Raw genomic sequence first — 24,254 nt, 5'->3', positions numbered from 1 at the left:
TTCTGATTACACCATTAAAAGGATGAGACTTGATAATGCTGGTGAGTTAACATCTCAAGCATTTAATGATTATTATATGTCTACAGGGATTGTTGTTGAACATCCAGTTGCTCATGTGCATACACCAAATTGGTTTAGCTGAATCAATAGATAAATGCTTGCAGCTAATAACTAGACAATTGGTAATGAGTACAAAACTCTCAATATTTATATGGGGACATGTAAATTTTACATGCTACATCATTAATTCGCATTATACCAAGTGCAAGTCATACATATTCTCTCTTGCAACTTGATTATGGCCATCAGCCAAATATTTCCCACCTTAGAACATTTGATTGTGCGGTTTATGTTCCTATCGCACCACCACAACGCACTAAAATGGGTCCTCAAAGAAGGATGAGAATATATGTTGGATATGAAACATCTTCAATCATAAGATATGTTAAACCCATGACGGGTGATGTTTTTACAGCACGTTTTGCTGATTGTCACTTTAATGAAACATTGTTCTCTATATTAGGGGGAGAAATGAAAAATAAAGAAAAAGATGCTTCATGATGTGAACATCAATTAAAGTATATAGAACTACTCGCACAAAAGAATGCATTTAAAGATACAAAAGAGTGACTAAATCATATATAATAGCAGGAAATGCTCCAGCTCGAATTGAAATTCCAAAAGCTGGCAATAATGTCACTCATGAGTCTTTGCCACATCTGAAACGTGGAAGACCAATTGGTTCCAAAGATAAAAATCCTAGAAAAGGAAAATCAGCTGATAATGAGGTAAAAGAAAGTGTTCAAGAAGAACCACAAATCAATATTCCTTCTGCAGAGGATATTGATAAATGAAAATACATAAATTGCAATAAATTATGCAATATTATGGAACCGAAATGAAATGAAAAATCTTGATGAGATATTTTCATATAATGTTACAATGACATCATGAATAAAGATGATGATCTGGAACCAAAATCTGTCATTGAATATCAAAATTGACATGATTGAGCTCAATGGAAAGGAACAATGCGATCTGAATTAGAATCGTTCAATAAAATAAAAGTTTTCGGATCAATCGTTATCACTTTTAAAGATGTGAAACGTATGTGATACAAATGAATTTTTATCAAAAAAAAAAAAAAAAAAAAAAAAAAAAAAAAAAATGTGCAAATGAAGTTACAAGGCAAAACTAGACTTGTAACTCAAGATTTTCCACAAAGACTGGAAATGAATTATGAGGAAAACTTATCCTCCTGTAATGAATACAATTACTTATTAGATACTTAATCAACCTGATAGTTACTTAAATGCATCTCATGGATGTTGTAACTACTTATCTGTATGGATCACTTGATAGTGATATACATAAATATACCTGAAGGGTTTAAGGTATGATAAGCATCCAATGCAAAACTCAAGGGAATGTATTCCATTAAATCACAAAGATTTTTATATGGGTTTATACAATCGGGACGTATGTGGTATAACCGATTAAATTACTACTTGATAAGAAAAGGATATACATATAAACTTATTTGCACGTGTGTTTTTATAAAAACAATGTTCGGATATGTGATCATAGCTGTTTATATCAATTATCTTAAATAAAGAAATCTACGAAGCCATTCAATTTCTAAAGAAAGATTTAAAAAAAAAAAAAAAAAAAAAAAAAAAAAAAAAAAAAAAAAAAAAAATTTCAAGTATTACGTTGATTTACATATTGAGCATATGACTAATGACTTACTTATACATCAAACAACTTATACCGAAAAGACAAACCCATTGTTGTTAGATCACTCAATATTGACACTGATCTATTTCATCCTTACGAAGATCATGAAGATCTTAACAGATCGGAAGTTCCATATTTTAGTGCAATTGAGGTTCTTATGTATCTTATAAATTGTACAACACCTGACATTTCTCTTGCAGTTAATTTGTTGGCAAAATTCAGGTCAACTTCTACCAAATGACCGTGGAATGGGATCAAACACATATTTTGATACCCTTGAGGAACTGCCGATTTAAAATTATTTTATTCTAACGCTTCAAAACAAGATTTGGTTGATTATGTATATGCAGGTCATTCATCAAATCCTCATAAAGATAAATCTCAAACTCGATATGTATTCCTAAATGGAGGTACCGCAATATCATGGCGTTCTCAAAAACAAACACTTGTTGCAACATCATCAAATCATGCCAAAGTGATTGCATTACATAAAGCCACTCGGGAATGTTTTTGGTTGAGATCAATGACACAACTCATTACTGATTCTTGTGGACTAGAATACCATAAAAGCCCAACAACTATCTATGAAGATAATGCAGCTTGCATAGCACAGATGAAAGAAGGGTATATTAAAAGTAACCGAACAAAACACATACCTCCTAGATTCTTCTCATACACTCAAGATCTCATCAATGACGACCAGATTGAAATGATCTGCGTTCAATCTAGCAAAAACGATGCTGAAGCACTTCCAACTACTATTTTCAGAACACACGTTCACAATATTGGCATGAGGCAAGTTCAAATGATGTGACGACTCAACGATGTCTACTTGAGGGGGAGTCAACTCTATACTGCACTCTTTTTCCCTTGACTAAAGTTTTTATCCCACTGGGTTTTTCTTTAGCAAGGTTTTTAACGAGGCAGTTGCTTGTAGTTGATCTTAATGAAACAAAAATTGTCATCCAAGGGGAAGTGTTATGAAAGTCAAATAGTGGCTGCCAATTTCATGTTATGATATTAAAAGTCAACAAATGGTGGCTACTAATTTCAATCATATACCACAAAAGTCCAATGTTTAAGTACTATATATATGCATGAATTGAATGTAAATGATACACACATTTTCTCAATATATCATTCCTTTCTCTCTATTCTTCTTTCATTCATTCTTATAAGATTAGTATAAGTTGATAATAAGTATATAGACCATTAAAGGTAGTTATAATCTACTAAATTTATAACATTTGGACATATAAATTTCATTTATTTATACTACCCAAAAAAATAAATAATATTCATCTTAGAACGTGATCGAACCTTCTATCGATTCAACTTCATATGTGATAAATCACATGTGAGTTAATTAGTTACTTCTATAATTTTAATATGTTAATTCCATCAACTAATTAACTAATCCTTCAATGAAGCAACAATTTAATTTCAATTTCAATATTTCATTATTTCATGACTGAATCATACAAATTTTCATCTCTTAAACAACAGTCTGAATGTGTGTACGATGATCATCCGATTACGTTGCATATTACATATCTAATATGAATCTCAGCGTAAGATCATGCAGAAATGGATCATAAAATGAAGCCGGTTTTCGTGAGGGAGAAAACCACCACCTCCGGTGGTGGTGGCAGTGACGGCCATTTGTCGCCACCGACAACATCCTCATCGCGTGGTGTGGCGTCTCCAATGTCGACCAACCGACGTTCTGGTTCGTTTGTAAAGAGATCACAGAATACCAAAGCGGCCGCACAAAGACTCGCTCGAATGATGTCACATCAACAAACTAATGATAGCGAAGATGAAGACGATTTATTATTGTCTGATTATAATCCTCCCACCACCACCACTTCCGCCAGATCTCAGATTCGGCCTCGCTCACCTATGGTATGCTTACATGCATAACATGATATCACTAGTAGGGTCGTAAACGAGCCGAGCTACTCGTGAGCTATTCAAGCTCGAGCCAGATCAACATTTAGTAAACGAGTTCGGACTCGAGCTTCTTATATTGAGGAACAAGCTCACGAGCCTAAACAATCATTTAATATGTATACATGTGTTATTATTTTTATAAAAATGTAATATGTAATATATTATATTATATAAATATAATTATATAAAAATAACTATTATATATAAATGAGCCGAACTCGAGCTTAGCTCAAGCTTGTGTAATGTCATCGAGTATAATAACTATTATATATAAATGAGCCGAACTCGAGCTTAGCTCAAGCTTATTTAGCTCGAGTATAATATATTACGTTCGAAACAAGCCGAGCTTGATATTTATGAATTTCAAATGGGGCCTAGCTCGATATTTATGAATTTTAAATGGGGCCGAGCTCGATATTTTTGAATTATCAATGAGTTGAGTTCGAACTCGAGCTCGGCTCGTTTACATGGACAATGCGTGTAAGCGTGTTGCTAGGATCATATATTTTGGCATTGCATATAAATTTCTTAACTGATATGTTAATGTTAATTCTCCTGAGTTGACAATGTTTTTATTATTTTATTGTAAATTTGTATTAGACAGTTCGTACGGAACAACAATCAGCTCCACGAGCAGCATCTATAAGACGGGCATCTCAACCTGCAATAAACCATTCTCAATCTGCGCGTACTCTATCTGATCAAATTCAAACATCCAATAGCCTTCCATCATCTTCATCAAATAGTAGCGTCGAACGTGCTCAACCTACTTCTGCCCGAGCTAGTCGGTCATCACAACTTGTTCATCCCATGGAACAACCATCTTCGGCTCGGGCAGTCTCAGTTGGACGTCCGAGTTCATTAATGAAACCAGTAACTATGGTACCTTCAAGTGTTTCTTTGTCATTAAGGCCAGCTTCTTTTAGTAGTCAATCAGACACCCAGCCCGATCCACAAAAGAATAAAAGGTATTCCAAAATTCATTTAAAATAGATTTTGGGCGACTTGTAACCCGATTGACATGTTCGTATATTAGCTAAAGCTCTTATTTTTACACATTCATGAGTAAATGGGTCGAAATTGCCACCTTTTTTAATTATTCACATTAGTAACTGGGTCGAAATTGCCAGTTTTTTCATTATTCACATGAGTAACTGGGTCAAAATTGCCACCTTTTTTAATTGTTCACATGAGTAACTGGGTTGAAATTGCCACTTCTTTCAATTACTTACATGAGTAACTGGGTCGAAACTGCCACCTTGTTTAATTACTCACGTGAGTAACTGGGTTGGAATTGCCGCCTTTTTGGAGCAGGCTGTCTCTGGATTTGAGTGGTCTCAATTTTAGAGAATCTAGTAATCAGCGTTCAGCTGCTGCTTCGGCTCCCGTTTCTTCTTCTACATCTACTTGTGCTTTGCAAGATGAGGTATGCCTTTCCGCTCTTCTCGACTACCTTGACCTGTGGGCCCCATTGATACATGTAAATCTTATATTCAGATTGACATGCTTCAGGAAGAAAACGAAAGTTTGCTTGAAAAGGTAATGACACTAACTTTTTATTATTATTTCCAGCTTAATACAAATTGTATGTATCACTGACTGATTCATTAGGATATTGAGCAATCAATTCAATTAGCTGTAAAGAAACGGGTCAAATGGGTCATACATGTCAAAAGATAGCAAATTGCATATAAAGGCTTACATAGTTCATACAATGATATGTGAATTAATTAATTTAATTAGCTGTAAAGAAACGGGTCAAATAGTTTATTAAATGGTCAACAAACTAGAACTTTTTATGTGAATCAATCCCGATATTGCATATTGGTTACAGCTTCGAATTGCAGAAGAAAGGTGTGAAGAAGCACAAGTAAGGGCTAGGCAACTTGAAAAACAGGTATAATCTGCTCTCACTTTTAAAAGAAAATACTTTATGTCATCCCAAAATAAGTATATAACATACATGTTTTTTATTATTCTAATATTACTCTTTTTAAGTTATGCCACATTTTCAAGATATTATGACTTAACGTCTATAACTTATAACGATTATTAGACAATCATTTAAAAATGGTCATGCATCATGTGCATATCAGTTAAAGCTGCCAAATGGGCAAGGAGGCAGGTTGGTTTTGTTCAAACTTCAAAGGGGTAAACCCTTTGATATTGGTCCAAACGGGTCGGTCAGTTGGACCAACCACACAAAACTTATAGCCCAATTATGTAGAATCTTAAGGAAGCTGATTTACAATATAAGTTTTAAACAATACTGAGCGGCTTCTGACCCGTTTTGACCTTTCTGAAAAATTGAATTTTTAGCTAATTTTCATGCTGTGACTCATTCGAGATAAAAACAACATAGATTGGCCCAATTTTTAAGTTAATGTGCCGAAATTAGGACCTCTACGTGTACCAAAGCGCTAACTTCCATCATCTTTTATGGGAGTAGAAAAGCCTTTGGCTATTCCCATATGTGTATACGGACTTTTGATTCATAATCTGCGCATGTTGATGTTTGTCGAAATTTTACTACCTTTGTATTTGTTTACGTTTTGGTGTGTTTCAATAACATTTAAAACTCAGGAAACACGTAAAATGTTATGGATAGGTCGCTAATCTTGGAGAAGGTGTTACTTTAGAAGCCAAACTTTTGAACAGGCAAGATTAATCATCGAGTAATAATCTCGTTATTACGTCTCCAACTAATTCCTAACACATTTTATTACATGCAACTCAGGAAGGAAGCAGCTCTTCAACAAAGGGAGGTTCGTATAACACTTTAATTAATATTTATATATATTTAGTAAAAAAATATATTTAAAAGTTAGAATGTGATTAATAATTTCTTGCAGGCTGCATTGAAAGCTGCAGCAGCACAAACTGCAGCAGATAATACTGCGGTTAGAGGGGGAGTTATAGAGGCTTTACGAATGGAAGCTGAGGTATTCTAAATATCTATCTTGTACGTTTATTAATTATTATTTTTTTAACTATAGTTACAGTGTGAAATATTTATGATTTGTGATTGGTATGAAGTTGACTTATTGACGCGAGCTTATTGATATTGTCTTGTTTGATAAGACTGCTCGGGAGGAAGCGGCCTCTGTGATGGAGCAACTTCATGAGACTGAGTATGAATTTAGGTCACTCAAGACAATGACCCAAAGAATGGTACTCACACAAGAAGAGATGGTATATATTAGCCATGGTTCTAATAGAAAACTAGTTCGATTTTTTATATATGTATTGATTGATAGTTTATCCTAAATAAGAGGTGAAAATGGGCGGGTTGAGATGATTGGGTTTAGGTTAAGATAAGGGTCGGGTTGAGTTGATTAGGAACACCTTTTGCCAAATCTTAATCTTCTGTAAACAATAATCGTCTCATATGTGATCACAAAAGCTAAGATCCCCAGGAATCTATTTTTTTTTCCTGATAATATGATTTATGAGACCAAGTAGGCATTGCCTGAACGGTACCCCGTCTATCCGGATTCATGGGAGCAGAACGTCTTGAGTTCAAATCCCATCGGCGGCATTTCTATTTTAGTGTGTCTTATGGCATTTGGTTCAGGGGTGCTTCCTAAGGGTGATTACACGCAAAGCCTGTGCTATGGCAGTTGTTCGGTGGAACATCCTTAACACGTGGAACGGATATGATCGGGTGGTGGTCCCCCGTCAGTGACTCCTAACTTCGATGTTCAAAAAAGTATGATTTATGAGGTTTCATACTTTAAAAATACGGTTTTGGTTAATTGATCCGTTTGACCCACTTGAGATACAACAATATCCAAGCCTACCAGCTAATCAGTAAATGGGTCTATTTTTCTCATCTATTGTAGACTAACCATTGTATTTTTTTCGATATATGTGTGTTTGATGCAAAAAATTCATTTGGAATTGTGTTAAGTAATTTCTGTAGGCATGGTGATTTTGTTGTTGTTGGTAAGTTCAAAGTAAAATGGTTACAACTACTCTGTTGAATAAAGAACACATTCATTTATTACATAATGCTAATGATTTATTTCTTTGTGTCGTAGGAAGAGGTCGTTCTTAAGAGATGTTGGCTATCTCATTATTGGAGTTTATGTGTTCAACATGGTAATTAAGTTTTGTTAGGTGATATCTGATAATTGTATGAAAATCATATATAAAAAGGTTAATAAGCACACTGTTTTCGGTAGCGGAACTTGAACTTTTCTCTTCGGAGGGCCGAAATAAAAAATATTATAGTTTATGGAGAAAAACAAATAATAAAGTGTAAATTACAGAGAAAAATGGTAGATCAAATGATAGTACTCAAATTTTAGGGGGGCGGACACCCCTCCCTGCATTATGTCACAGGTGTTCAAGCAGAGATTGCGGGTGCAAGATTTGAGTACTGGTCATCATTTGCTCCTCTTCCCGTTGAAGTTGTACTTGCTGCTGGAAAGAAAGCAAAACATGAAAACTTGATGGGTATGTAATCTAGTATTATTATTTTTTTACGCAAATCAGTTCATACTAGTGGCATCAACATATATAATGCAAGGAAAAATAACATGCTGTAGATAGTATATATAACATCACTTATTATGTATGTAACTCGCAAAGCTTTTTTTTTAACTGAACAGTAAACAACGATAAAGAGGAGAGACAGAACGTTCCAAAGGATGGAGGGGAAGGAAGCGTGGAAAGTGTGCTATTAGTTGAAAGAGGTCTCCGGGAATTAACACATCTTAAGGTTAATCTTTATATTGTGTTTCAAGAATATCATATCAAATATTAATGAGACATATATCAGGTCTTACTATACTTACTGTTAATGAAAAGGTGTTGAAATGAAGAGATTGTCGGAGTTTAAAATTTTATTATTAATAGATTTGTATGTTCTTTATATAGTTTTTCATTTACACAGGTAGAGGATGCATTAGCACTTGCGATGGCTCAGCAACGATGGCCAAATAGGTGTGCTGGGACCTTTGGTTAGTTTCAAAAGTGATTGCTCGAGTTTCAAGATCTTTTCTCATGATCTTTATGTCCAGTGGCAGAACTTGAACCCGACTACAGATGGGGCGGTTGCTCAAACCTAATAAAATTTTCATTGACAGGGGGTTAAACACTAATAAAAACTTTATTTTTAGTAATTTTTTTAGTGTAAGATTTTTTATTTGAATTCCATATGGGGCGGGTGCCCCTACCTGTCTCTACAATATTCCGCCCCTGTTTATATCCAATCTAGCGTTACTTGTTTTTTTTAATCTTTGGCACTACTATCGGAAACACTCACTAAAGATTTGTTCTAATATTAGGATGTATGGTTTAAATTATGACTTCTCGGTAGTTTCATATGACCTCCAAAATAAAATAGAATCTAACACTGCTGTTTCTTAGAGTTCATAAATGTATTAGCATATAGTTATATGATTGATGCTCATGTTTATGTTTGTTTTTGGCATGATAGTTGATGAAGCAAAGCTACCAATTAAGGGCCAGCATACATGGGAACCATATGGTAAGGTTATACTTATAATATATTTTAGCCTCCTACTAATTTATGTATATTTAATCCTCATTTTACAGAGAGAATATATGTTGGCTTCAATGTAGATTTTACATTTGCTTAAAAATATATTTTTGTTTCATTTCTCATCTATAGCTTGTGAGCTCATTAGAAGGTAAGTATAAATATTAGGCATTATATTTGTTCTAATACTAATATTTTTTTCCTTCAGAGTTGAGTAAACAAGAGTGTGATGATGTGCTGTTTAAGCAGGCAAGTTTAACCCATAGAATCTTTCTTCTTACACCTATAAATTTGATTTTAGTTTCTTTCCTTGCATACTGCGCTTTAATGAAATTTTACGATATACTGCGCTTTAATGGAAATTTTACAATATTTTGATGCTCGTTTTTTAAGCCTTCTTGTATTGGATTCTCATTTAGAGTTTCATTTCGTTTTGTTTGCATCGTATTTCTTGTAAAATGGCTATTGTACTTTGATTTATTAAATTCACAAATTACGCAAATAAAAAGGACTGATTTAAGAAATGACATTTGTAACAGAAACCTATCTTGCAAAACTGTACCATTTAACTAGGGCCCTAAAGTGTTTAAATAATAAGTTGATGTACAAAAAATTAACAGATGCTCTATTTTGCAGGCTTGGCTCATATACTTTTGGAGAAGGGTAAAAATTCACGGTTTGGAACCAGATATTGTAGACGAGCGGTTGGAGTTTTGGATCAACCAAGGTCATCCACCCACTTCATATGATGCCGTTGCCGGTACCATCTCTCTCCCTATTCTTATACATATGTTATATCAAAAACGTAGACCTCGTTGGTAAAGCAAATCTGTATATGCAACGTTTTCCTTTAAAAAATCTAGACTATCGAAACAACATAAATTCATAGAGAAAAAGTATCTAGCTGTCAGTTGTATTTCATATTATTATTTTTTGTCGCTCTACCATGAGAGTATGCTTCCCGCCATCTTTTGTTTATCATATGCACCACATAATTACACTTTTTACACGTTTGTCCATGTAAGAATCATGATAAGAATTAAGATAGCATTAACGCATCATTTCAAGTCATTTCTTATGTTAAGTATCTTCACCAGTGATATCTCCTTGTTTGCAGTTGAGCGCGGTCTCATGGAGCTAAGAAAATTGGGGATTGAAGCTCAGTTATGGCAAGCGTCACGCAAGCTGGTTGACCCTGACTCAGAACACAAATGGAAAATGCACACTAATTTTTAACATTCTTAACACCCTTCCCTCATTCTTTTTTTTTTTTTTTTTCATTAGGCTTCATTTCGGTTTCAAGATATTTTCATATGTAATTATAATTATTACAGTAGTAATTAAGATGGACTTCATTTATTTAGGATAACCATAACTCACAAGTTTGAGTTACTAAGCTCTTGTATGAAGTTAATAAGGTTTAATGATGGATCATTACTCCATCAACTTAATCAGCATAAAGTTAGAGACCATGATACCGACAAAAACAGAGAAAACACATAAATCAAAATGTTACAAGTGCTAATGAAGGTTAAAGAATATTTCTTTGCTTTTCAAAAATGGGTGAACACTGATGTCAAGATTAAACAAATTTGACCAAAACCCAATTGTCAACACAGTCAAATTTCAGTGTGACACTACATAAAAACATTTAGAATATTGAGTATACATATTGAATACAAAACTTTCAATAAACTCAAAGGTCTTGAAATCTTGTGGGTAGTGACCATTGACCTGGGAACGGGGAACTCAGACTGGCCTGTTTCCAAACAGAACCCCTTAAAGGTCATTCTCAATACCGGTTGGAACCAACACAAATGCGATTGTGAAAGGTAGATGGTGAAAAGGCACACAAAACATGTTGGTGCATTGTACAAAGCCATTTGATCAATCCGCCTATGAATATTCTTTTTTGTTAACCTAATTTAAATGCTTCCATTATCTGGGTGATCTTGCAACCGGACACGCGAATACGGGACCTTCAAATCAACCTCGTACATGAGGCATCTACTTATTTAATGCCTTGTGAAAAGCAGCCTGAAAAAACAAAGGTCGACTAAATATAAAACAAACATTAAACAAAGCAACATGTAGTTACAATGGTAACATCTACTTATTCAGCGAAATTGGTAAGAAAATAACAATGTTTATAGACTCGAGTCAACCAGAGAAAGTGGTAAGAAAATAACAATGTTTATAACAATGTTTATAGACTCGAGTCAACCACCCAGTAAGAAAATGCCCGAGTCCTAATCAAAACCACAGGCTTAGATAAGCAGTTTACAACTGATGAAAGGATGGTCGGTTCAACACAGTAAACTAAAGAGCAGTTAAGATAGTTTAATCTAATATACTGTTCCAGTACCCTAATAATTTGAACCAATTCCTCAGTTTTTTATGTTTGGTTGAGCACTTTGCTTCAATACGCACATGACATTTTGTGTTCTTATATTATTAAAAATGAATTCAAATTAGTCTTATGTCAAGATATAACAGATTTGGAAGGAAAAAAAAAGGTTCTTTTCTTAGCACAAAGTCATTCACATCTCGGATTACATTTGTACATAATAAACTCCTTTGATATTAACAAACAATATAAAATAAAAATGAGATTCAGTCGCTACCTGCCAATAATGATTGGGTCTGCAACATATCTAGGTCAACAATGTATCAAAGTCTAAATATAAATACGATACTTACAGAAGTTGATGTTTTCAGTAGCTCCCTAATCGCCATAGTTGCGTAGCAAGAAGCTGGAAGTGTGAAGCTCATTTTAAGGGCCAAGTTATCCCCTGTAGCAGTGGACACATTTGAATGTTTTTCGTGCAACAACGCTTCTCCATTCGGTGCCGAAACATTGATGTGTGGCATGCTAATCGAACCATCACCTTCATTGGCCTTTTTAACAACGTCTAAATCTGTCGTCGTCAATGGGGTACTTACATCTGTATACTTTATTAACTCCCTGAACAAGTCAAACAGCATTTTAACAGTTGGTCTAAATACTCCCAGATGGCAAACTGTGCAGCTTATGTAAATTGGTTCATGCAAAACAGGCAACTTGACCTCAAAAATGGACAGGCTGACCCCAAAAAAAATCTACAAAATTTTCTACCACTACAATATAAAATCTTCATTTGCATTACCAGATTTAGACGAATGTGAAATTAAGAATACACTTTGGACAAATTTACCGGTTTCATATTTTGATATTTGACACATTTGGCGTATTAGAAATGAAAATAATAACCTATATCAACTCAGTCATAAAATGGGTCAATAGTGCCATGCGAACCCTCACTTTAAAAGAGTCCTCAGTTGCTTTCGTTAGCAACTGGATCATATGAGCATTTAAACTGAATAACTTGAGAGAATCGTTCAAACACTTTCCGAATACAGTCAGAAATATAATATTGAACAAAAGAATAAGTATTAGCATTCAATTCGTGTATTTATATATGACCAGTAACTATTTTCAAGCATTCGCACGATCCACGTATAGGCGATTAAGTGTAGGTTACTCATACACCTACCATTAACATATTCAGGTATCTGGTAACGAGAACAACGTAGAAGAATGAAAAGAAGACGTTACCATTCAAAATCCTTAGGGTTTCCAAATACTCGGCGGTAAGCTCCAGTCATGCTGGTAAGTGAGAATTCCCTACCAGAATTTACTACAGATTAGCATTATACACGCACATAAAAGTGGATAATCATATGTTACATTTTCATTTTATGCGTTTTACGCAATTACGCTGGATGATTAGATGTTTATTGATTTAACTGCATACTATTTAAGTTACCTAGTAATTCAATTTAAGCTTATAAGATTGATGATGACTAATACTGAAAATGTTTAACCATATAAGTTCTTTTAACCGGCTTACTTTTATTTAAATTTTTCTTATTTTAGCATGTCCAGATGTCGTGATGAAATTGGGCTACAACAGTAATCAAAATGTTTATAATTTAATGTTTCAAGATTGTTTGAAAAACATTAAATAAATATGCTGATTGTTTAATATTAGTGAACTGTTTGAATGGATTATTTGTCTGCTTATCTTACGATAAAGAAGCAGGTTGGTATCCGAAAAAGAACCCTTAAACAACTTACAATATCTTAATTGAAATAATGTAGAACTAAGATCAATTGAAGTTTATATAACAACAAATGTACTCTGTAATACATTATTCTTTAGTTTCTAAATAACGTGAAACATGTAAATAAGCATATTATATGTGAATGTGATACCCAATCAGTTATGCCCTCAAGTCAAATAGGATACCTTATCATATGAGAAAACGGATGCAAACGTAATCTATGTTGGTAACAAATAATAATAAACAGAATAAATAACTCACTTGACATTATGCATACTCTCCATCAGGCTGACACCATCCTGGCAAGGACACGGAATAAACATTACTTTTATTAAGAACAGACCAAAAGGAAAATGTTCTATTGAGGCAGATATAATACATAATATAAGTACACATACATTTATTAGCACGTGTGTGTATACATATGTTTGTGCATATTAGAAGTGAAATATAACCTGAAGATACTATTTTTTATTAAAAATTTGTATATATGTATACGTACCTAATATATGAGTTATAGAAAGCATGTGAAAAACAGTAGTATCATATATAAACACAAATATTGATAGAGAACAAGATGAGGGCCAAGCCCAATTATGAGCAGCCCAATGGAAAGTCACCTAGGGTTTCATTATCAATTTCTTTATATATAAGTGATGTTGGTCAATTAGAAAATCATTGAGGAATTATGTATGAAAAATTGGTAGTCGGCTGTAGAAGCTTGGGCAGAGGAAGAAGCTGATTGTTTCTCCTCTGATTAGGCAGGAAGTTTCCATTTAATTGGATCTTCTCTGATTTTATTGTTATCCTTCCATTATCAGTTCCATCTTTAATTAATTCTACTTCTTATTGTTCTTATTTTCATTAATTTGTTACTGTTATTCCTACTGCTACTATTATGTATCTATCATATATCCAACAGACCAAAATAAAATAGCTAATACCAAAAGAAAACAACATACCTTTTTAGCCAAATCTTGATAATATTGTTCAATGTCATTCTGTGGATAAATTATTCTTGAACTGCCACATACAATATTGAGAATCATATAGCTAACCCAAATGAATAATCCCAAACGTTTTATGTAACACTAAGTGTGAACTGTGAAATGTGTGCTTCTCTTTACCCAGGCAAAGGAAGAACAACATCAGTAAATTTGTACTGCCCTGAAGCAATGTCCTCATTATTGACAACCTGTAAACAAAAACAAGAAATAATCATAAACTGCAAGCTTATCTTATATGGATCTAGAAAACAGAGCCTTAGTACCATCTTTATTTTTGTTTATTTGAGCTCGGACCTAAAAAATTTTTTTTTACCATTTCTAGTGGTTCAGGTTACATTTTGATAGTTATATACAAACAGCGAGACAAATTTCAGTTACCTAATTTGGAAAATCAAACTCAACTTGCTGTCAAAATTATAACTTCACTATAACTTTTGCATTTGGGATATAATAGCATCTGATATGATGCACAAAATAGATAGATAGATGATTCATAACTGAACATGTGTTACTATAACAAGAAACATACTGCCACAGTTCAAAGTATTCACTGACCTTTACTGAGGTAATATTGGCTTCAGATTCATGTGTATCAACCTCGTCCACAAGATCATCCTCAGATGGATCATTGCATGTGATTTCTTCACATTCAGAATCATGAATTTGCTTAACTCCGTTAGAGCTTTCTTCATATACCAAATCTCCCAACACTAGTTGGTCAGTTCCTGAAAATAGTAGTACAATTAATTAAACTAATTTACATACACAAGAATACATGTACATTGGGATGCACACTTTTAACCTAAAAAACGTTTCTAAGAATAAATGGTACATACCATATTTTTGCACTCTTATGCTAGCAGCATGGTTCCACAAAAAGCTTTGATAACTGTGCACATACCTGAAATGAAAACAAACATCAACTATAAGTTGATAGAAACAAATTGCTTATGTAACACATCTCCCATTTTCTTTAACATGAAACAGCATATGGTATCGGTCCAAAAATCATGTTGAAAGGTATGTCTAATTAACTTAGCTAGTGTGCTGTCATGTATATAAAAGTAAAGAAGGATCCAATGGATTAGTACTATTTTATTGAAAAATTGGACCGCTTCAAATCAAGTATTGATCAAATGAAGTTCTTAAACATAGGCATAAATGAAAGCTCACTTCAAATTGCAATCAGTACCAGCCTATTGACAAGAACAATAGTTGCCTTTAAAATAGTGTAAACAATATAGTGAATAGTAATAGTCATTTATTATTTCTGAGCCTCTTGAATATCGATTTAAGCGTAAGTGTTTCCAAACATCAATTTCGATAAATAAAAGTAATACTCACATCATTCGAAGAGTCCTAGGTACAGACTTCAGAGCTTGCAAGTAGTTCCCAGGACACTTTTTCAAGCACTGCAGCTGATAATAAGATTGAAACAGATCTCAGTTACAAATGTCTAAAATACATGGGATTTTCCAATATACATACACCAAACGGTAAAACTTCATAATGAAAAGGGAAGAAAGAAAATGATATATAACTCTAGCAATTAGAAATATTAGGCCGTATTCCATTATGTATCTTTTTAATGAAACATAGGTGAAAACACATTTTATTTATAAATGACTGAAATATATATAACGAGACATTCCAAGCTACATAAACCATCAGGTAGAACATAGAATGAAAATATCCTATATGAAAAGAAAAGAGGAAAATTAAACCTTGATATCTTAGTTTTCCATTATAATGTCTCTTCTATGATAAACATCTACTAATATTCACTAAAATTCAGCGTCTATACACATTTACATCACATCACATCAAGTAACTTTTTTAAAACAATGGAAGTACATGAGAACTTCATTGGTTAAGAAAGATATATAGGTAAAGGGTGTACCAAAGCGAATTGCAAGAAAAAGTCTATGAACTAATATGTCTGTAACTTACTATGGCCTTTTCAGCTACAAGGAAGCGAGGTAACTGTCTCAAGGTCCCATCAATGTCTTTACTTTCTTTGTAATATTCGCGTATCCTCCTTATGTCATCCCTTTGTGTCCAACAACTTGTGTTAAGAAAAACAAGTAATTATGCCATATTAATCTTAATACATTCCTACATATTAAGAGATCGGAAATTAAAAGGATATCACCATCCCTGGGATCAAGAATCATGCTCACTGCTTCTTTCCATTCTCCTTTAATTAGTTTAGCACCAATAAGGTGAGTGGGTATAGAACCACTACCAAACCTCTGTTTCAGAATGCATAAAATCAATTATCACGAATTTGAACCTAAGGTAACAACACGTAAAGGATAAAGTTGAGAATTTTAAAAAGAGGGAGTTTAAACGTTGAACGAAACACTACCTGCATTCCAAAATAGTTTATGAATCCATGCTTCCCTAAGGCATCTGCTGCTGCTTTTACGGTATCCTCAGAATCTGCAACCACCCCCCTAGAGAAACTTATATAAACCAATGGGGCTATAAAAGAAAAAGCATGCTGTTTGTTGAGTACCAAATGGTAGAGGTGTAAAATGGGTGGGTCGAGTGACAGGTCAAAAACATGTCATTTTGTGAGAGCTAAAACAGGTCAGGTTGGCCAAAAACGGTTTTATCAAAATGTATTTACATCTTTAACATTTAATTAGTTTCTAACTTAAACTATTGAATACTTTATTTTTATAATAACCTAACTTCTTCAAGAAGTTTATATACTGGTTTATATTTTCAAAGATTATGTGTTTATTATACACTTTGTGTGACTTTTTTCATATCTGTAAAACCCAATTCCAATTACGCTTCAGTTTTTATACATACCCATTTGACCGGTTAAAAATAATAGATAACCCACATCAACCCATTCATAAGTAATGAGTCAAAACTGAAACTGCCACCTCCAACCAAATTCTTTTATGGTGTATTATCTACCCAAATAAAACCTTAGTATAACAAACAACAATTGTATCTTATTCAGTCAAGCTCAAACCTCAGAGTAATTGTAAATCGATTTCCAAGAAGCTGACCCAGAAGAAGCCCTTCATTGACATAACTACATGCAACATAGCGGCAACATCCATCACCCACAATTATTTAACCATAAAGATTGATCAAAGATGAGTAAAAGATTCAGACTCAGTGAGTCAATGCACTTACCTAAAGTCACCAACTTTAATTCCAATCAATCTTTTATTTAGACTAGCCACCTTATTTGCACGTTGTTTATATACCGTGACCTAAGTTGTGATGTACATGTCAAATTTGTCAGTCATCATAAAAAGAGGAAGCGTAATCTCTTTCAATTTGTTAAAGTAAAACATGTACATCAACAATATATGAAACACTACGAGTTTATGTGAAGGGTTCTGTTCAACATTTTTACAGATCCTTCCTGAGTGCAGAATGTTTTGTATATGTATGGTAATATAAACATAGATATTTACAGTTTATATCATCTAACTTAATAAGACCAACTCTTTACTTCTCTTAACCGCTTATATCCAAGTTTCTTACTCAAATGTACTTGTCTCCTCAACTTTATCTTTTTTTTTTCTTGGCATTTTCCTTTGTATGTCCATTCTTGCTCTACAACTCTCCATATTTGGAGTTTATGGAGCCATACAGATGCATAGATTTTGACTCAATAATTTGTATACTTAACATTTCGAAATGTGTAGAAATAAAACAAACAACGACTAAACAAGGCCTAGAACTGATTTTATTGAATTAAAACACATCTGTTAATCATTACTAGCGTGCATAATACAAACACGCACATATTCACATATATAATGCAAAAGCAGTGCTAAGCAAAAAGAATTGTTACCCTTTGAGTTGTTACAGCACGCTTATCTTTTGTACCAGAAAATCCAAATGACCTTGGCTGCAAAAGTAAATGTTAACAACTTCAAGTTATTAGAACAGAAACAGACCCTAAACAAACAATATTAGAGAAAGAAGTACTCTCTTCCATGAAGAAATGTAACTTTTCAATGTGCACATACTCGAAGGAGTTAATGTGACACACTTCAATTAGAATACATAAGAAATCTTATGAAACCCCGTTAATCATATTTTTTATATAGATGATGATGATGATGATGATGATGATGATGTGCAAATAGATAATTTAACATGAAACGAGAGTGTTATACAGACAGATAACTGAAATATAGAATCGACCGAAAAGCTGTTTGTATAATAAGAAGTATATGAAAAATATCAGTTTCAACAATTATATCAAATTACCAAACAACACTAACCTGAATGCCAAGCATCTTCCCTATCAATCCTAATGCCTCTTGGGTATCCTTGTTTTCCTTGAAAAGATGAAATCTGGAAATGAATATTGAAAACATTTACGTATGTTGAAATCAAAAGAAAAAAGAAATCAAATTCATTTTAACTTTCAAGTTGTTACAAACCTCATTAGTAGTATAATAATTAAAACAGTTTCATATTGTTCCAATTTGACTCCTCTTAGCTACTAAAAAATATTAACTTTCTCAGTCACTGACCGTTTCAACTAAAATACCAATAAGTTTAAATCATTCTCCCGTGTTGACAATTAAAGAAAAGTTCCACGAAAACCATGCATGTACACCATCTTATGAAATGAACCAACATTGTCGTTATGTATTCAAATAAAAAACAGAATCATATATGCATAGGAGATCAATATTCAATAAATCTATATTAACTGATAAACAATATCTGAAGAACTAAACAGATGGAAACATAACAGGTTTCACCTTTTACTTGTATTCGACTAACAGTAGTGGGCACTAGCTACAAACTCAAAGAAATATTAACAGCATTATACTACAAAATTACTTTCCATCCTAAACTGTTACTTCAAATAACAAAAATGTCTCCATAAGTTCTAGAAACCTAAATAATTGATAAATGCAGATCTTATAAGCAAGTACAGGCTAAAAAGAAACTATTTTTTTTACTAAATTAATATGTTTATGCTCTAGCAAATTAGCCGAACCAAGTTATATTTACACACTCTTAAAGCCATTTGTTGGGCTCTCTTTGTTACCTGAGAAACTTTCCAAGATTCTCTGGCCAATGATCTGAACCTCGACTATCATACGGGGTCTCACCTCTACCTTTACGCTTCTTAGAACCTCGGCCTCTGTCATTATTACCCCCTGAATTCAATCTCACTCGAATACATTTTGATGTGGGCTCCGGTCCATCTACTGTGTCGGTAACCAAGAACTTGAGTTTTTCTTTAAAGAAATTATGCACTGCCTTCAAGATCAAAATTATTAATAATACACATGCTATTACTACTATAGTTTAATCCAGAACAAAATAAATAAATAAAAAAAGAATGCCTACTGTCCGGTGGACTTTATCAGAACTGGGAGAAAGAACAATCGAGGTAGCTCCATCTTCAACATCAGAACTAATTCTATCCATAAATTCCTTCAAGGAGTTGGCATCTAAGTCACCCGCTAGGCCTCTAAATAGTTCAATTTCGGTACCATGATCACCATTCAGTTGATCCGTCATCTTCGTTACAGGTTCCTCTGCTATCTGACCCATAAGAAAGATATAGATCATCAAGATTAGTTTAATCGCGGAATTTAAGTTTACTTTACAAAGATGATATGAGACACTAAACAACCTCTGTTGGCGCATCTAACGAGGTCAAATGAACAACATTTCCATCCAAATCTACTTCATTGACTACAAAATCAGAATACCTGTAACAAAAGACATTATAGTATATAATCTTAATTTTACACCCTAAAAAATATTAAACCATATTTACGATCTGCATACCAAGCTGAAACTAGGATAAAGTGACATAATAATACAATCGAATTAGTAAGATAAATAAACATATGCACTACGAAATTGTAACAAACTAAACAGGATAGTGAAAACACTTATCACATTCTCATTAAATCACAATGCATCTTCCTCTTTTAAATTGTTTACCAATCATAACTATTTGAACGGTTATATAGCTATTACAAAATGTGAATACTTCAAATAATCACCAATATAACTTTAATTCGCACCATAAATCCCCTAAGTGTATTTAAAATTGTCTCTAATCACATACATTTTAAACTTAATTAACATAATATGTAACTTAAGTTAGCAGATCATTCAGATATGTAGATATGTTTGTTTTCGACTTACGAATGTATATAAGTCATGAAAATATATATTTCAAATTAGGTCATGACTTTTTTCAAACAGCTGACATAACAGTTAAATTAGTACTTAATTTTTAGCTATTCAGTCAATTATGCAGATTGCAGAGCATAAAACAAGCACTATTGTTAATCTACTACTTATCCGGATTAAACATTATAAATCCACACAGACGGAGCGTTATGAACCCTAAGAACAACAGTTACGCAATTCACGACTGATTTCATTCATACAAAACAAAATCAGGTAACAACAGGACCTGAAATGAACAAATAATAGGAACAATTAGTTGAAAATAATGAGTAAGATCAATTAAAGAGATGTAGAATTAGGAACCTTTGCTTAAGAATGCCACGAAAACCAGGTAACGATGAGATGTAGCAGGAGATGCCTACGTCTGATTCTTCTAGTGATGAATTCATATCTGTCGATTGCGATTGCGATTGCGATTGTGATTGGTTGAAACGAAAAGAGTAGGGTTTTAGAAGAAGCTGTTGATGTTGAAGGTTGCAAAATGAGGGTTTTAGAAAGGCAGGGAAGGTAGTAGTGGCATAGAGGGTAAGCATTCTCATGTTAATGTCTACGCTAAAACAAATATTTTGTTTAATATTTTACGTTTTCTTTTTCTTTGTAATTACTCCCTCAGTCCCTAAATTATTGTCCAGTATTCCATTTTGGGATGTCCCAAATTAATTGTCTACTTCCATAAATAGAAAGGAATGGAGATATTTCATTGGTGGATCTGGAGAGAGAAGATATTTCATTGGTGGAGAAATAAAGTTAGTGGGATTTCCTAAAACTGTGTATTTTTTGTCTGGGGACAATTAATCTGGGACGGAGGGAGTATTTTCTTATCTTATATCGTATCGGATCGGATATCGGATATAATATGTTCTATATCTATCTATATTCTTATTTTATTTTATTCTTTATAATAGTAATAGTTTTTTTAAGTAAGCAAACCTTTATTCATATCAAAATCCTCATATACATGGTATACTAACTGTTGTATGGTTACAAGCAGTAGTAGCGCATGACCAACACGAGAGATGGAAAGATGCGGAGGGTGCATCTCAACAAATACTGATGTGGATCAAGCAGCATAGTAGTCCGAATTGGTTAGCCACATTTGTCAATCTATCTTCATGCATTTAATTTTTCTCGATATCCATTTAAATGACAACTTGTTGTATTTTGTCATTAGAGAATCTCATTCTTGCCTTTGAAAACCAATTGATTTCGATTTTACCAGATTAGATACCCACATGTCCAATCGACTGCTTGCCACAACTTTTTCCCGAATGACGACATTTTCTTAGGTGAGTTGCCATTAAATATATCATCCAAGCCAAGGTATGACAGACTTCCTAAATTCCACCATTTGAAGACGCAATCTCAAATATCCATTCCATGTATATGAGGGAAAGAAGAATACCAAGACAATCGTCGCCACCTGCCTTTGCTGACGACTCAATATCATCAGCACCCTCTTCATTTGTAGCTTCATCCAGCAACACCCCAACTGGTTTCAATTTTTTATAAGAAACACCAGTCAAAGGACCCTTTCCCTTCACACCCCTCGCTTGGTTGCCTTCAGCGGCACATCTTCACACATTTTAACGTTGGTTGGAACTTCCACAGATCCAGCCTTAAATTTTCGCTTCGTAGGAGGCTTCGATGAACTCACCTCACCAAGGTCACATTTTTTGACTGCTCTGAAGATAGCTAGAACACGAAGGGGAACCACGAGTCATTGTAGCAATCGATAGAGCTTGGACAACAAAAGTCATTTCCTTCACACCTTGGAGCTTGACAACATTCTTTAACGATATCTCTGCAAAAGTAAGAACAGATAACATTAAACAAAATATGACAAAACGATCATCACATAAACCCAAGACAATCAAACATACCCTCATCCCCACAAGAAATAACGGGATCAACTTGGCCTCCTTCCCACTTTGTGGCCATACAAAGTTTAAACAAAATAGCATCTGGAAAAGTAGAAGCCACAACGGGGTGTATACAAATACGAACATAAAGAGGGCCATCACTGAAACCTTCGGGCATGGGATCCCTATACACATTGGTCACGAAGGCATGAGCCCGATCCGAAACATTATGGTAGGTTTTGGGAAGAAAAAATGATTTCTTCATAAAAATGAAAGAGTTTTTCCAATTACGAAATCCAAAATAACTCGTGAGAAACACACAGGAGGATTATAAGAATCTCCCATCTTCTTTTTTCGTTTTGCGATGGTAACTGAAGCGACCCGTCCTAATCCATAAGGACGAATACAATAACATATGATTACATTGCGAGGTATTTGACCTCTTGATGTGTGCGAGGTGTAGTACGAAATAGTTATATTTTTGTTACGAAATACTATTAAATACGATACAATTTTACACAAGTTATTTATTTATTTATAGAGTGGATATACCTAAACTTTAATACAACACTATAGGCAGTGTACCTAATCGTAAAGTAGTGGTCCAGTTCGTTCCACAGGGAGCTAGCTGAGTTTAACGCTATATTTTTAAAACTATATTTGTATATATATATATATATATATATATATATATATATATATATATATATAAGTAATATTATTATTATTATTATAAAAGGGGATTTTACCGTTTAATGACCAGTTTGTCGATTTTATGTCTTAAGGCACAATTAAAACCTAATGTAAAATATTAAATATACAAATGACTTAATTTAAAGCGTAAAGTAAATGACGATAAATAAAAGTGCAATAAATAAAAGTACGATAATTAAAAGTGCAATAAATAAAATGACAGTAAATAAAAGTGCGATGAGATATAAAATAAAGGAATTATGCTTATTTAAACTTCTATAATCATGATGTTCGACGTGTTGATTTTAATTTATTACCATGGGTTAATTGTCCTTTGTCCTGGATTATTCGATATGACCATACGGTTTTGTCCATAATAGTCCATCAGTCATAAATATAAAGTGCGAGGATCTTCGTCAAATTATCCTTATACCTGAAGTCAAATATTCCAACTAATTGGGGATTCGAACTGTAACAAGGTCTTAATACTTTGCTTAATGAATACACCAGGTTATCGACTGCGTGTAATTCAAGGTTTTACTACTTTGTTAACAATTACACCAATTACCCTTGAATGTAATCCACCCCTGTTTTAATGAGTCCATTAACTATTAATCCATCCCCGTGTCCGGTCAAATGAACAATTATTCGTATTTATAGATATCCTGCCCACCGTACCTGTGACGCCCCGTACAAAACCATCGTGTACGATTCGTCAACAACAAGATCTTTACACGGTCAAATACTATATGCTGTTTGAAAACCAGTTTGCATTCATAAAAAGATATAGCGTTTACAAAAGATAACCTGACACAAAGGTCGTTACAAAGTAATTATTTTTGAAAATAACATATATTACGAATGCAAAAGAAAAATTCCATAATTGAGACATCTCTAAGTTATGCAGCGGATTCTAACACAGCAGGTCCTTAACAGCGAGTCTAAACAGCATGACAGCAAGTCTAACAGCAAGACAGCAAATCTAAACAGCGGAAGCAACAAACCTCTAAGCACCTGAGAAAAACATGCTTAAAAACGTCAACAATAATGTTGGTGAGCTATAGTTTAAATTGTAACAGTAATATAAGATTGACCACGAGATTTCAATGTTTCAAAACAGTATGAAAAGTATATGTATAACCGTGGGCACATGGTAACTAGAGTTAACGTAAATATAAATATCAC

The 24,254-nt window shown here is 33.6% G+C and overlaps 2 protein-coding genes across 5 annotated transcripts; one reads left to right on the top strand and one right to left on the bottom strand.

Annotated features, from left to right (window-relative positions):
* The first annotated feature begins 3,324 nt into the window (after window positions 1-3,324).
* LOC139859623 (uncharacterized) lies at window positions 3,325-10,432 on the top strand. Its single transcript, XM_071848402.1, has 17 exons — window positions 3,325-3,642; window positions 4,291-4,658; window positions 5,005-5,116; window positions 5,188-5,229; window positions 5,525-5,587; window positions 6,299-6,348; window positions 6,428-6,455; window positions 6,543-6,632; window positions 6,772-6,882; window positions 7,731-7,791; window positions 8,035-8,148; window positions 8,304-8,413; window positions 8,588-8,654; window positions 9,134-9,184; window positions 9,405-9,445; window positions 9,833-9,956; window positions 10,314-10,432. The coding sequence occupies exons 1-17, from the start codon at window positions 3,325-3,327 to the stop codon at window positions 10,430-10,432; spliced, it is 1,869 nt and encodes a 622-aa protein (XP_071704503.1).
* A 289-nt stretch (window positions 10,433-10,721) lies between these two features.
* On the bottom strand, window positions 10,722-22,413 carry LOC139858563 (multisubstrate pseudouridine synthase 7). 4 transcript variants are annotated; one of them, XM_071847400.1, is made up of 22 exons: window positions 21,920-22,413; window positions 20,821-20,975; window positions 20,673-20,743; window positions 19,946-20,024; window positions 19,657-19,854; window positions 19,352-19,566; window positions 18,570-18,642; window positions 18,134-18,190; window positions 17,464-17,543; window positions 17,297-17,359; window positions 16,676-16,763; window positions 16,457-16,559; window positions 16,258-16,361; window positions 15,652-15,725; window positions 15,144-15,208; window positions 14,863-15,032; window positions 14,428-14,495; window positions 14,263-14,323; window positions 13,562-13,599; window positions 12,792-12,860; window positions 11,897-12,161; window positions 10,722-11,233 (listed from the first exon to the last, which is right to left on the bottom strand). In XM_071847400.1, the coding sequence occupies exons 5-22, from the start codon at window positions 19,828-19,830 to the stop codon at window positions 11,204-11,206; spliced, it is 1,797 nt and encodes a 598-aa protein (XP_071703501.1). In that variant the 5' UTR covers window positions 19,831-19,854; window positions 19,946-20,024; window positions 20,673-20,743; window positions 20,821-20,975; window positions 21,920-22,413; the 3' UTR covers window positions 10,722-11,203. The 4 variants fall into 4 exon arrangements, with proteins under 4 accessions (XP_071703501.1, XP_071703500.1, XP_071703499.1 ...); XM_071847399.1 differs by lacking the exon at window positions 20,673-20,743 and having other exon boundaries at window positions 21,448-22,413; XM_071847398.1 differs by lacking the exon at window positions 20,673-20,743.
* Window positions 22,414-24,254: the final 1,841 nt, after the last annotated feature.

Source organism: Rutidosis leptorrhynchoides, chromosome 7, assembly GCF_046630445.1.
Source record: "Rutidosis leptorrhynchoides isolate AG116_Rl617_1_P2 chromosome 7, CSIRO_AGI_Rlap_v1, whole genome shotgun sequence".
Taxonomy (NCBI): domain Eukaryota; kingdom Viridiplantae; phylum Streptophyta; class Magnoliopsida; order Asterales; family Asteraceae; genus Rutidosis; species Rutidosis leptorrhynchoides.
Note: the sequence above shows the minus strand (reverse complement) of the source record. Positions and strands in the feature narration are given on the sequence as shown.